At 52.1% G+C, this 14,193-nt stretch overlaps 1 protein-coding gene across 7 annotated transcripts in view; it reads left to right on the forward strand.

Annotated features, from left to right (window-relative positions):
• The window catches only part of RNF123 (ring finger protein 123), a 32,840-nt gene that overhangs the window by 10,734 nt on the left and 7,913 nt on the right, over window positions 1-14,193 (forward strand). For 6 of the 7 annotated variants that reach the window (XM_047774426.1, XM_047774405.1, XM_047774444.1 and 3 more), the window contains exons 16-27: window positions 278-395; window positions 571-670; window positions 885-946; window positions 1,125-1,196; window positions 1,386-1,506; window positions 2,080-2,181; window positions 3,409-3,515; window positions 3,905-4,103; window positions 4,455-4,600; window positions 4,881-4,964; window positions 5,756-5,863; window positions 13,538-13,715. In XM_047774426.1, coding sequence (XP_047630382.1) covers window positions 278-395; window positions 571-670; window positions 885-946; window positions 1,125-1,196; window positions 1,386-1,506; window positions 2,080-2,181; window positions 3,409-3,515; window positions 3,905-4,103; window positions 4,455-4,600; window positions 4,881-4,964; window positions 5,756-5,863; window positions 13,538-13,715 — 1,397 coding nt within the window. The remainder of the gene's footprint in view (window positions 1-277; window positions 396-570; window positions 671-884; window positions 947-1,124; window positions 1,197-1,385; window positions 1,507-2,079; window positions 2,182-3,408; window positions 3,516-3,904; window positions 4,104-4,454; window positions 4,601-4,880; window positions 4,965-5,755; window positions 5,864-13,537; window positions 13,716-14,193) is intronic. The other variant, XM_047774438.1, reaches the window with a different exon arrangement.

Consider the following 14,193-nt stretch of genomic DNA (forward strand, 5'->3'; position numbering starts at 1 on the left):
CAAATGGAGAGGCTGCCAGGCCCTCTCTCCACCTGGTTGCAGTCATCTTCCTGTGGCAGGCCTTGATCGTGCACTTGTTGGACTTGGGTTTGGTGGATTGAACAGACACATATCTTCCTCAGGGCTCCCAGTCAGGAGACAGGCACACAGCAGCAATGGCACCCTGAGGAGTGAGAGAGCTGGGGTGGGCAAGTTTCAGGAGGGCTCCCCTGGGAGGACTCATGAGGGTGTACAGGGTACCCTGCAGTGAGCGGAGCTCTGCCTTGACAACCACCAGCTTCGACGTGCTCCGATCCGTTGTCTTCTTTTACATCAAGAGCCCCCTGCGTGTGGAGGAGGCTGGTCTACAGGAGCTCATCCCCACCACCTGGTGGCCCCACCGCTCTGGCAGGGAGGTGGGTGGCTGTCACAGCAAGGGCTGGCCTGCGGTGTCTGTGCCTCCTGGCACTTGGCATGCGAGTTCCCTTCCTGGGCTGGGGTGGGAGTAGGGACTTTGAAGTAGACCTGGGAAGTCCTGGACGAATCTTGCTGTCTTCCATCACCCCTACCCCTGCGCCTGCCCCTGCCCAGGGCAAAGAGAGTAAGGAGGTGAAGGATGAGACCTCTGAGGAGCGGCTCCGGCGTCGCGCATATGAACGGGGCTGCCAGAGGCTCAAGAAGCGCATCGAAGGTCGGCCCCCATGCTTGGGCACTGGGTAGGGGGTGGAGGATTTGCCTGTGTTTTCCCTGGGGGTAGGGGTGCTTGAGAGGAACCATGGTTAGATTGGACCCAGGGAACCCTGGTCATGGAGCCCTGATTCCAACCTGCTCCCCCTTCCTGTCCCTGGGAGCCTGAGGGCAAGGGCCCACCTGAGGAGGGCTGTTGTGTTCCCCACCCACCTCAGTGGTGGAAGAACTGCAGGTCCAGATCCTGAAGCTGCTGCTGAACAATAAAGATGACAATGGGGTGAGTGACTCTCAGGCCTTAACGTGGGTTCCTGGTGGTAAGGGGTGCCAGACTGGGCCTGGAGACACAGAGGGCAAGGCTGGCTCGGATCCCTGTGGTAGGGTGCAGACTGAGGCATGACACAACCAGTCCAGTCTGTGCTCAGCTCACCCGAGCCCTGACTTTCCTTCCTCTGAAGGGTGAAGCTTCTAGGTACATCTTCCTGACCAAGTTCCGAAAGTTTCTGCAGGAGAATGCCAGCAGCCGGGGGGTAGGTGTCCCCAGGCCAGCCCACCGTAGACCCTTGGCTGTGTTGCAGCCTTTGCACCCAGGCTTTTGGCAGCTGCCCCTGCTCCCCGACTCAACCCAAGGTCCTGGGGCAGGAATAGGAACTGGCTTGGATAAGGAACCGGCTGGCCTCGAGCTGCGCAAATGCATGTCTTACGCCCTGTGCCTGCAGAATATGCCCATGCTTTGCCCCCCTGAGTACATGGTCTGCTTCTTACACCGGTTGATCTCGGCCCTGCGCTACTATTGGGATGAATACAAAGCTTCGAACCCACGTGCCTCCTTCAGCGAGGGTGAGTGCGGCCAGGGCCTGGAGTTGCAGAGGCTGGGCAGGGCCAGGTACAGTGCAGCCCCTAGGAGTGGAGTGTGGAGTGTTGGCCAAGGGTGGGGGTGGGGGAGCCGTCCCCACCACCGCCTAATCGAGTCCTACCCACTGGGGCATAGGAGCCCTGCACTCTAGGACCTCCCGGCCCGTGTTTGCTCTGACAGTCTGCACGGATTCCTGTTCTGTACAGGCCCCTTTCTTCAGTCCTTGCCTGCCCAGCCCTCTGTGCATCCTTTTAACGGGGAAGCCTCAGGTGGCCTCTCAGGTGCTGGGGCCGTGTGTTTGTTGGGACTGAGTCCTCAAGGGTCAGTGGGCACAGCCTGGATGAGAGGCTCTCCGATGGGGCCAGGTTATGGCCTTCTCTGATTCTCCCCTGGGTGATCCACAGCCAAGAATTCCGCCATCCATTGCAAGTTGTGCAGTTGCTGGCATTGACCTGAAATGGTGGAGGGGTTGGTAGGGGAAGCCTGTTCAGGTCGGTGGCCTAGGCTGTGGTTCTGCTGGGCTCTGACTGCTGGCCTGGCCTCCCAACTCCTCGTAGAGGCCTACATCCCACCCCAGGTCTTCTATAATGGCAAGGTGGACTACTTTGATCTGCAGCGCCTTGGAGGCCTCCTGTCCCACCTTCGGAAGACCCTCAAAGGTGCGTGCTAGCCTGTGGACAGTGAGCAGGGTTAGGAGGCAGTACCTGATCCATCTCCGCCGTGGCTGCACTGTGCCCACCAGAGGGCGCCCCAGTCTCGGCCTGCTCTGCATCCAGACTTGGGTCCAACTATTCCTTTCCTCGTGCAACTACCTCAGAGGAGGTCTGGGAGTCCTGTAATGAAATAGGGGATGGGTGTGCTGATGGAGGAGGGAGCCATGGGATCCTGGTGAGGGGGCGGGGGTTGGGGGTGTACATTTGCTGCCTGAGCTGCTTTCAAGGATGAGCAAAAGTGGCCACAATTCAAAAGGCTGAGAGCACATGGTAGAAATGACAGGGATGCCAGCAGCAGCCCAGTGTTACCCGGAGGCTGAAAGCAGCCAGTGTGCCAGAGAGGAAAATGAGAGGCTGGGAGTGATGGGAAATGAGGCCAGGGAGTCTTGGGGGCAGAGTCTGAGGGCTTTGTGGGCTGCAGAGTGGCTATTAGGTTCCTTTTAGGTGCAGGGGTAGCTTTGGATGGTCCTGAGGCAAGGGAGTCAGGTCATAAGAAGCTTACTTTGGCTGCTGTGGTTTGGAGGGTGGACTGCAAGGACCAAAAAAGGAGGTAAATGTGTTGTTGAGGCAACAGAGGAGGTGGGAAGGGCACCTCCCACTGGGGTCAAGGATGACCCCAGGCTTCTGGCAAGAGGCTGTGGGGATGTGGCACCATCAGGAAGAAGAGCTTCAGGAAAAGGTCAGGTTTGCTCTGTTGGAAGTGCAGTCAGAACCGAGGCCTGAGCTGGTATGTTCAGCTGTCAGCATAGAGGTGGAGACAAGCCTGTGGCAAGGCCTGGACCCACTGAGGAGTGTGCACAGTGAGACGAGGAGAGGCCTTGGCAGCTCTGGGTCTCCTTTTATTTGTGGAGCAGGACAAAGAAGGAAGCAATGGAGCAGTCAGAGAAGCAGGGGAGCCCTGGAGAGAGTGAGGTCACGGAAATGAAGACAGGGAGTGAGGGCATGTGACGGGGAGCACCTTCTGCTGTCCTCAAAGGATTTGCCCTATGAGATATAGGGCTTTGGGGTGCAGAGCGAAGGCTGGGTTGGAGTAGGTGGAGGATAGAGTGTAGACACAGGGGTAAATGGGGCCTCGCAGTTCTCCTGCCCAGCTAGCTGGCACCCTCTTCCTTTCCTGAGCGGTTCCATCTCTGACCCTCCTTGGCCTGAGAGTCCTCCTGCCATTCTTCCTAGACGACCTTGCCTCCAAGGCCAACATCTTGATCGACCCGCTGGAGCTCCAGGCGGCCACCATGGATGACCTGGATGAGGATGAGGAGCCAGCCCCCGCTGCGGCCCAGGTGCCGCGGTAGGGGCAGGCAGGGGGCTTTGTGTTGGGCTGTCCCTCTATCCTGAGGGCAGGGTTGTCACACAGGGCATCTGTCCCTCCATGCAGGCAAGGAGCCTCTCACTAGGCAGGGTCCCTTGCTGTGGGTGGAGGCAGGAACTGACGGGTGTGATAGGGAGCACCTCCTGCTCCAGAGTCCCTGAGAGACACAGGGCCTTGGGGTCCAGAGTGAAGGCTGGGTTGGAGTAGGTGGAGGGGTAGATGGGGCCCTCCAGACCTACTGTCCAGCCAACCGCTGCCCTCCCAAGGTCCCACTCTCCCAGCCCCACGAATCAGGGGAGCCCTAAGTGGGCCTGGGTCCCGGGGAGCTGAGTGGCGCCTGGCCTCTTCTCTCCACCACAGCGCCCCATGCAGGCCCTGGCCATGGGGGGCGCGCTGCCCCTGCCTCGGCCCGGCTGGCTCAGTTCTCCAACCCTGGGGCGAGCCAACCGCTTCCTCAGCACAGCAGCTGTGAGCCTGATGACCCCACGGCGGCCTCTGAGTACCTCGGAGAAAGTGAAGGTCCGCACACTGAGCGCTGAACAGAGGACCCGTGAGGACAGTAGGTGCCAGGCAGGGCCAGGCCTGGCCCTGAGGGATCCCCTTGTCTCCCGTACAGCTCCCCACCTGGGCAAAGCCAAACACACCCCATCCCCTCCTGCTTCTGTGTCCTGGCATTAGCTCAAGGGCTTGGGAAGTGCACTCTGAGGGCAGGAAATCGATGCTACAGAAATAGGTCTTGGAGCGCAGGACCTTCCCCGCCCCTCCCCACCCGTGTTCTCCCTGCAGGTCTCTCTTTGGGCCCAGGCAGGGGAAAGGGCTCACTTTTCCTGCTGAGGCCCACCCTGACTCTGTAGACTCAGAATAATTGGAATGGTCATGACCCTGACTGTCCCCTTCCCCTGCTCCCTAGTCGAGGGCAGCCACTGGAACGAGGGCCTGCTGCTCGGGCGGCCCCCTGAGGAGCCTGAGCAGCCCCTCACCGAGAACTCCCTGCTGGAGGTCCTAGATGGTGCCATCATGATGTACAACCTCAGCGTTCACCAGCAGCTGGGCAAGGTCTCACAGTGGCGGTCCATGCTTGTGTCACATGTTCTGCATGGGTGGATACCTGTGTGCATGCGCCCACGTGTGCAGGGGTGCCCGGGTGGGACTGTGTGTGGCACATATGCTGCAGCATCACTAGTCTCTTCCAGTGCCCTGGACCTGACCTGGTTGACTAGTGGGAGGGGGCTCTCCCGGGCCTAAGGTTAAGCATTTGGTGGGGCTAGAGTCCAGGCCAGATCTGGAGAAACCTGTGTGAAGTGCCCGAGGGTAACCCTGGTGTCTGGTGCTCTAGATGGTGGGCGTATCCGATGACGTCAATGAGTATGCAATGGCCCTGAGGGACACAGAAGACAAGCTCCGCCGGTGCCCCAAGCGGGTAAGGTGGGCGGCAGGTGGGTCTCTCAGAGGGTGGAGTGTTGAAGAGGGCAACCTGGTCACCTGGGTTCCCCAGGGAGCCCTTGAGGGGAATCTGCTGTCCTGCCCCTGCCTCTGGGGGTTGCCTAGCAGTTCTCCTTGTCCCCACCCCTGCCCTGGCCAAACCACGTTAGACCAGGGCCAAGCACGACCTGAGCCCCGTCAGCCAGCCATTGTGTGTGCCAAGGTGCCCCGTGTCCCCCCCCCCCCCCACCGAGTGCCCACCACTAAGTGCTGACGCACACCCACTCTCCTCATCAATTATGGATTTGACCCTGAGTGCTTCCTCGGCCTCTTGCAGAGTCAGCAGGAAGCAGGGCCTGCCTCCTCGCCTCCCCAGAGTAGCTCTGCTGAAGCTCTCCAGCCTGGGGAGTAGAGCCAAGTTTGCCCGGTCTGGACTTCCCTGGCAGCCCCTGGCCCCCACCTGTCTGTCCACAGAGCCCTGCGCTTGGCCAGGGCAAGAGCACCCAGAGCTGCACTTCCAGCCTAGAGTCCCTGGGGTGTCCCAGCTGGGGGCACGCGCATACACACACACTCCTCTGCTACCTCTCACTCCCAAGCCCTGAGGGGCACCTGTGACCCTGTCTTGCTCAGGCTCACCAGCGGTTCAGAGGCTGAGGAGGATTTTGAAGAGTGGAGCTGGGTCTGCCCAACCCTGTGCCTGCCCCAGAGTCCAGTGGGGCCCTCGCAAGGCTGCATGAGTCTGGGCATGGCACCGTGTCCTGACTGTTCTCCCTTCTCCTTGGGTGGCAGAGGAAGGACATCCTTGCAGAGTTGACAAAGAGCCAGAAAGTTTTCTCAGAAAAGCTGGATCACCTGAGTCGCCGTCTTGCCTGGGTCCATGCCACCGTCTACTCCCAGGTGAGCGGCTGTGGCCTTGGCCAGCAGCTGTGCCCTCCTTGGGCTCATGGACTGATCATACCTGGGGCACAGTTGTGCTGACCCCTCAATGCTCTCTACCCCATCCCACCCCTGGCCTCTGGCACACACATGCCCCCTCCCTGCTCCTCATCCTGTCTCCCACCCAGTGCCACATCCCTTGAACTTGTCCTGTCCCACAAACTTAAGTAGATGCCATCTGTATACCTCAGTTCCCCGTGCAGCTCAGAAATCCTCCCTTTGAGGAACAGTCTATCTCTACCCTTCTTCACTGCCTCTCTGTCAGTGCAGCAGGGGCCCCATGGCCTCTCCCAAGCCTCATCTGCACTCTGCATCTGCTTCTCTCTGATTCACCTCCCACTCTTGAGGCCACTGACTGCTTCTCTCCTCACTTAACTCATTTACTCGTTCATTTAATAATGCGCCCAGGAGTTCCCATTGTGGCTCAGCAGAAATGAATCTGACTAGTATCCATGAGGATGCAGGTTCTATCCCTGGCCTCTCTCAGTAGGTTAAAGACCCAGTGTTGCCATGAGCTGTGGTGTAGGTCGCAGACGCAGCTCAGATCCCCTGTTGCTGTGGTTGTGGTGTAGGCCGGAGGCTACAGCTCGGATTCGACCCCTAGCCTGGAAACCTCCATATGCTGCAGCTGCGGCCCTGAAAAGACAAAAGTAAAATAAAATAAAATGTGATAAAATATACATTACATAAAGTTTACTCTCTTAACCATTTTTTAAATTGTGGGTAAAATACAAGATGTAACTTTTAAATGTGCAGCTCAGTGGTATTAAGTACATTCACATTGTTGTCTCACTAATCTCCAGAACTCATCTCCCCCAACTGAATTTAAACCCGCTAACTCCTCTTTCCCCCATCACCTCAGTGACTGACAACCACCATTCTACTTCCTTTTTCTATGGATTTGATTAGGTACTTCATATAAGTGGAATTTTGTTTGTCTGTTTTTTGTCTTTTGTCTTTTTTTTTTTTTTTTTTTTTTTTAGGGCCGCACCCGAGGTATATGGAGGTTCCCAGGCTAGGGGTCTAATTGGAGTTAGAGCTGCCAGTCTCCACCACAGCCACAGCAATGCCAGATCCGAGCTGCATCTGTGACCTACACCACAGCTCACGGCAACGCCAGATCCTTAACCCACCGAGCAAAGCCAGGGATTGACTCCACAACCTCATGGTTCCTAGTCAGATTCATTTCTGCTGCGCCACAATGGGAACTCCTAAGTGGAATTTTTCTCATTGGCTTATTCTATCCAGTAATGTTCTCAAGGTTCATCTATGTTGCAGCACGTGTCAGGATTTCTTTTCTTTTCCTTTCTTTCTTCCTTTCTTCCTTTCTTTCGCCATGCCTGCAGCATATGGTGGTTCCCAGGCTAGGGGTTGAATCTGAGCTGTAGCCGCCGGCCCTCCACCACAGCCACAGCAACGCCAGATCCTTAACCCACCGAGCGAGGCCAGGGATCAAACCCACAAACTCGAGGTTCCTAGTCAGATTCGTTTCCACTGAGCCACAATGGGAACTCCAGGATTTCTTTTCAAGGCCGAATAATAGTCCATTGCATGTATGTATATAGCACGTTTTGTTCATCCATTTATCCATCCATGGACTCTTGGATTGCTTCCATGTTTTTGTCTATTGTGTATAATGCTGCTATAAACATGGGTATGGGAATGCCTTTTCAAGATCTTGTTTTCAGTTTTTGGGGTATATATCTAGAAGTGAAATTGCTGGATCGTATGGTAACTCTATTTTTAACTTTTTGAGGAACTGCCAAATTGCTTTCCATAGTGGCTGCACCATTCCCACCAGCCTGACACAGGGTGCTAATTTCTGCCCATCCTTGCCAACACTTGTTATTCAAAAAAATTTTTTATTAATAGCCTAATCTGTGTGAATGGTATCTTATTATGGTTTTGATTTGCGTTTTCCTAGTGATTGGGAATGTTGAGTATCTTTTCATATGCTTATTGGCCATTCGTGTATCCTTTTTTGGAGAAATGTCTCTTCAAATCCATTTGCCCATTTTTTAATCTGATTGTTTGTTTTTTTTTTGTTTGTTTTGATTTGTAGGAGTTCTTTATGTATTCTGGATATTAACCCATCAGGTTCAATTTATAAATATTTTCTCCCATTCTGTTGGTTGCTTTTTCACTCTGTTGATTGTGTCATTTGATGTACATTTTTTAGTTTTGATGAAGTTGGAGTTCCTGTCGTGGCTCAGTGGAAACAAATCTGACTAGTAACCATGAGGATGCGGGTTCTACCCCTGACCTTGCTCAGTGGGTAAAGGATCTGGCGTTGCTGTGGTTGTGGTATAGGCAGTTGTAGCTCCGATTTGACCCCTTGCCTGGAAACCTACATGTGCTCTGGGTGTGGCCCTAAAAAGATAAAATTTTTGATGAAGTCCAACTTACGTATTTTTTTTCTTGCCTGATGCTTTTGTTGTGATATTCAAGAAATCATTATCAAATCCAAGGTCATGAAGTTTTTCCCCTAAGTTTTCTTCTAAGAATACTATAGTTTGTTAGCTCTTAAGTTTAGGTCTGTGATCCATTTGAGTTAACTTTTGTGTACGATATGAAGTAATGGTCCGACTTCATTCTTTTATATGTGGATATCCAGTTTTCCCAGCATCGTTTACCAAAAAGACTGAATGGTCTTGGCACCCTTGTCAAAAATCATTTGCCCATTTTTTTTTTGTTTGTTGCTTTCCTCCCCCTCTATGCCATTGGTCTGTATGTCTGTGTTTATACCAGTACCACACTGTTTTGATTACCATAGCTTTGCAATAAATCTTGAAGGAAGTGTGAGATCTGCAACTTTGTTCTATTTCAAGATTGTTTTGGGAGTTCCCGTCGTGGCGCAGTGGTTAACGAATCCGACTAGGAACCATGAGGTTGTGGGTTCGATCCCTGCCCTTGCTCAGTGGGTTAACGATCCGGCGTTGCCGTGAGCTGTGGTGTAGGTTGCAGATGCGGCTCGGATCCTGCGTTGCTGTGGCTCTGGCGTAGGCTGGTGGCTACAGCTCCGATTGGACCCCTAGCCTGGGAATCTCCGTATGCCGCGGGAGCAGCCCAAGAAGTAGCAAAAAGACCAAAAAAAAAAAAAAAGATTGTTTTGGCTACTTGGGGTCCCTTGAGATTTGATAATCTGAAAAAAAAAAAAAAAAGCCACTGAGAGTTTGATAGAAATTGCATTGAAACTATAGATTGTTTCAAGTAGTATTGACAATTAACAATATTGAGGGATTTCCTTTCATGGCTTAGTGGTTAACGAATCCAACTAGAAACCATGAGGTTGCAGGTTTGATCCCTGGCCTCCCTCAGTGGGTTAAGGATCTGGCTTTGCCATGAGCTGTGGTGTAGGTCGAAGACGCAGCTCGGATCCTGAGTTGCTGTGGCTCTGGTGTAGGCTGACGGTGACAGCTCCGATTAGACCCCTAGCCTGGGAACTTCCATATGCCATGGGTGCGGCCCTAGAAAAGACAAAAAGACAAAAAAAAAACCTCCAATATTAAGTGTTCCAGTCCATGAACATGCGATGTCTTTCCATTTGTCCCTTTTTAAATTTCTTTGAGCAAAATTTTGTAGTTTCAGCATGTCAGTGTTTCATCTTTTTGGTTAAATTTATACCTATTATTTTTTTTTTTTTTTGATGCTAAGGCAAATAGAATTATTTTCTCAGTTTCCTTTTTGGATTGTTGTTTGCATATAGAAATGAAATTGATATTTTTGTCTTTTTAGGGCTGCACCTGCAGCATATGGAGGTTCCCAGGCTAGGGGTCGAATCAGAGCTGTAGCTGCTGGCTTACACAACAGCCGAAGCAATGTCAGATCGGCCTACACCACAGCTCGTGGCAAGGCTGGATCTTTAACCCACTGAGCGAGGCCAGGGATTGAACCTATGTCCTCATGGATGCTAGTGAAATTTGTTTCTGCTGTGCCATGATGGGAACTCCTGCAATTGATTTTTGTGTATTGATTTTTAAAAATTCCTGAATTCCTTTATTAATTTGAACAGTTCTTTTGTGGAATCCCTTTTTTTTTTCTTTTAAAGTATAGTTGATTTGTGATGTGCCAATTTCTGCTGTACAGCAAAGTGAGTCATACATATAGACGTTTCTTAAGTAATATTTTCCGTTATGGTCTCTCCCAGGTGATTGGATCTAGTTCCGTGTGTAAGACCTTGTTGCTTATTCATTCTAAATGAATACTTTCCATCCCACTAACCCCAAACTCCTAATCCATGGCACTCCTTCCCCTCTCCCCCTTGGTAACCACAAGTCTGTTCTGTATGTCTGCGAGTCTCTATTTTGTAGATAGGTTCACTTGTGCCATATTTTAGAATCTATATATAAGTATATAAGTGATATATTGTTTTTGTCTTTCTTTTTCTGATTTCACTTAGTATAATAATCTCTAGTTGCATCCATGTTGCTGTGAATGGCATTTTTTTTTTAATGGCAGAGTAGTATTACATTGTATATATGTACCGCATTTTCTTTTCTTTCTTTTTTTTTTGTCTTTTCAGGGCCGTACCCATGGCATATGTGGGTTCCCAGGCTAAGGGTCCAATCGGAGCTGTAGCTGCCAGCCTACACCATAGTCACAGCAATGCGGGATCCGAGACGCATCTGCTACCTACACCACAGCTCATGGCAATACTGGATCCTTAACCCACTGAATGAGGCCCGGGTCTAACCTGCCACCTCATGGTTCCTAGTCAGATTTGTTTCCGCTGCGCCATGATAGGAACTCCAACTGTCTCACATCTTTTAAATCCATTCATCTGTTGATGGACATTTAGGTTGTTCGCATGTCTTGGCTGTTGTGAATAGTTCTGGAGTTCTCTTGTGGTACAGCAAGTTAGGGGTACAGTGCTATCACTGAGTGACTTAGGTTGCTGCTGTGGCGGGAGTTCAGTCCTTGGCCCAGGAACTTCCATATGCCACAGGTGCAGCCCCTCCCCCCAAAAAAGGAAGATACTGTGAATAGTGCTGATATGAGTATAGGGGCTGCATGTATTGTTCCGAATTATAGTTTTGTCTGGATATATCCTGAGGAGTAGGATTACTAGATCGTATTTTTAGTTTTCAGAGGAGCTTCCTTTGGTTTTTTTTTTTTTTTGTCTTTTGTCTTTTTTGTTGTTGTTGTTGTTGTTGCTGCTATTTCTTGGGCCGCTCCCGCGGCATATGGAGGTTCCCAGGCTAGGGGTCGAATCGGAGATGTAGCCACCGGCCTACGCCAGAGCCACAGCAGCGAGGGATCCGAGCCGCATCTGCAACCTACACCACAGCTCACGGCAACGCCGGATCGTTAACCCACTGAGCAAGGGCAGGGACCGAACCCGCAACCTCATGGTTCCTAGTCGGATTCGTTAACCACTGCGCCACGACGGGAACTCCTGTTTTTTGGGGGTTTTTTTATGGCCACACCCATGGCATGTGGGAGTTCCCCAGCCAGGGATTGAATCCATGCTACATCTGCAGCAATGCTGGATCCTTTAACCCACTGCACCCGCCAGGAATTGAACCCGCACCTCCACAGTGGCCTGAACCACTGCAGTCAGATTCTTAACCCACTGTGCCACAGTGGGAACTTCTTTATACTGTTTTCCATAGTGGTTGTACCAATTTACATTCCCACCAAAAGCGTGGGAGGGTTCCCTTTTCCCCACACCCTCTCCAGCATTTGTTATTTGTAGACCATTCTACAAATGGTCTATGATGGCCATTCTGTCTAGTGTGAGGTGGTACCTCACTGTAGTTTTGCGATTTGCTGTTCTCTAACAATTAGCAGTGTTGAACGTCTTTCACGTGCCTGCTGGCCATCCATATGTCTTCTTTGGAGAAACTTCTGGTTAGTTTTCTGCCCATTTTTCAACTGGACTGTTTGTTTTTTGTTGTTGTTGAGTTGTATGAGCTGTTTGTATATTTTGGAGATTAAACACTTCTGGGTTGCATCATTTGCAAATATTTTCTTCTAATCTGTAGGTTCTCTTTTTTTGTTTATGGTTTCCTTTGCTGTGCAAATGCTTGTAAGTTTAATTAGGTCCCACTTGTTTATTTTTATTTTTGTTTCTTTTTGTGGAATCTTTAGGGTGTTTGTTCTCTGTATGAGATCATGTTATTTGCAAAGAGATAATTTTACTCCCTCCTTTCTAATGTATATGCTTTTTACTACTTTTTCTTTCCTAATTCCGACTAGAACTCCCAATACTGTATTGAAAGAAGTGGTGAAAGCAGATAGCCTTGTCTTGTTCTTGAGCTTAGTGGGAAGCCTATCATTCTTTGACCATTAAGTATGATGTTAGCTGTGAACCTTTCACACTACAGCCTCTATCATGTTGAACTGCCTTTTTTGCTTCTGCATCTTAAGTGCTTATACACTTTTGCCTCCTGCTCATTTAGTTCCTCCCATTAGTAAAAGTCCCTGGTGCCTTTCCCTGACTCTGCATCTGCTCACAGCGCCCACTATCTCCCTTCCTTGTGACTTGCCTTCCTCATCTTCCCTCACTTGTGGCCCAGCTCAGGCTCCTCTGCTTCTCTGAGAGTCTTGCAGCGTGTCTGTTGAGCTCCCCCCTCCCTTTGTGGACACACCTCCTCTCCCATTACAGTGGCCCTTGGCCATCCCCTCCTCAGATTCTTGGCCTTCTGGTGCCGGCTTCCCGCAGGCCTCCTGGCCCATGGCCCTTGTGCACACCTGGGCTCAGGCCCACTCTGATTTCTTGCTTACAACTTCCCAGGCTCCCAGGTTTGAGATCACATCAGAGAGTTGGTGGAAAGTGCAGATGCTCTTTAAGAGATGTGGGTGCTCTGGGCCTGGACTGGGGTCTAGGGCCTCATTCTTGTTGGTGACCCCTCCTGGGCCCTTATGTGGGATCCTGATAGACTGTCTAGAAACCATACAGTGGGGAACAGTGCCCTTGGCAGGTTTTATCTGCTTATTGTGGCCTCTGTTCCACCAGCGGGCACGCTGCCTCTGGACTTCACAGCACCTTCTCCTTTGAGCTCCAGACCAAATTTATACTTGCCTCCTCAACATCACTGCTTTGGGCAGCTAGGCATCTCATGCCTCCCATGTCCTAAGCCACATCCCCTCTGCCCCTCACCAGGCCTGCTTCTCCTCCAGGCCTGTGACCTCCACGGAGACCCCATCCCCTTTCTGAAATGTGGTCCCCATTCTTGTGGTAACCGTTCCCTTGCCCCAGCAGCCCAGGGGTGCATCCCCATTCCTGGACACCCCATACCTCTGCTGTCTCAGGCCCAGATGAGGCTGTAGCTTCGTCACTGCCTTGTCCCCACTTGCCCCTGCAGCCCCTTCTGATCTGGGCAGTGTTGCAACCCAGGCTTCTGGTCATACAGTATCTTCTTGATTAAAAACTTGCATATCTTACAGATATGCAAACCAGAGTTCTGGTTTATTCCAGGTGGTAGTGCTGCCCTGTCCAGGCTGGGTGGCTCTTCTTGATCCCCCAGTGTGGTACTCAATCACCCCTACCTGTGCCACTGCTCCTGCTTCCTAGAATCCAGTTCTCAGTTCTCATGGCATGTTCCTGGGAGGCCTTTGCTAGTCCCCAGACTGGGCCATGCCCCCATGACCTTTCCCCTCAACAGCCCCCCTCGCCCTGTGTGCCTCCCGCAGGAGAAGATGCAGGACATCTATTGGCTGCTGCGTGTCTGCCTGCGGACCATTGAGCATGGCGACCGCACGGGTCCTCTCTTTGCCTTCATGCCTGAGTTCTACCTCAGTGTGGCCATCAACAGCTACAGCGCTCTCAAGAATTACTTTGGCCCTGTACACAGCATGGAGGAGCTCACAGGTGATGGGCCGTTCAGCCTGGGAAGGGACAGAAAAGGGGGCCTTTGGATTGAACCCCCGTGGCCTGGCAGCACACATGCACTTGGGGAGGAAGAAGGCAGCTCCTACTCTATTCTGCAGCATCATGCAAGCACTTGCAAAAGTCCCACATGGTGGTGAGCTCTGCCCTAGTACTGGCAGCCTAGCACTTGCAGCTTCTCTCTGGTGTGGGAGGAAAAGAGGCAGAATGGAGTACAGGGTGTGGGGATACCTGCCGCCTGCCCCACCCTGGCTTTGACTTGCTTCTTGGTGCTGCTGTGTGGCCCAGGAGCCAGCTGGCCTCTTGCCCTGCCACCATGACACTGGCCATGGGGTGTGGCATCCCATGCAGGGCCAGAGTCGTTTCTCTTTGCAGACCACAGCAAGGAGGTGGGGCGGTGGGGGAGGGGGCTAGGGGCTACTGGTGGCCCCTAGGAGTCTGGGCTTCTTGCAGACCACTG

Source organism: Phacochoerus africanus, chromosome 1 (genome assembly GCF_016906955.1).
Source record: "Phacochoerus africanus isolate WHEZ1 chromosome 1, ROS_Pafr_v1, whole genome shotgun sequence".
NCBI classification, from domain to species: domain Eukaryota; kingdom Metazoa; phylum Chordata; class Mammalia; order Artiodactyla; family Suidae; genus Phacochoerus; species Phacochoerus africanus.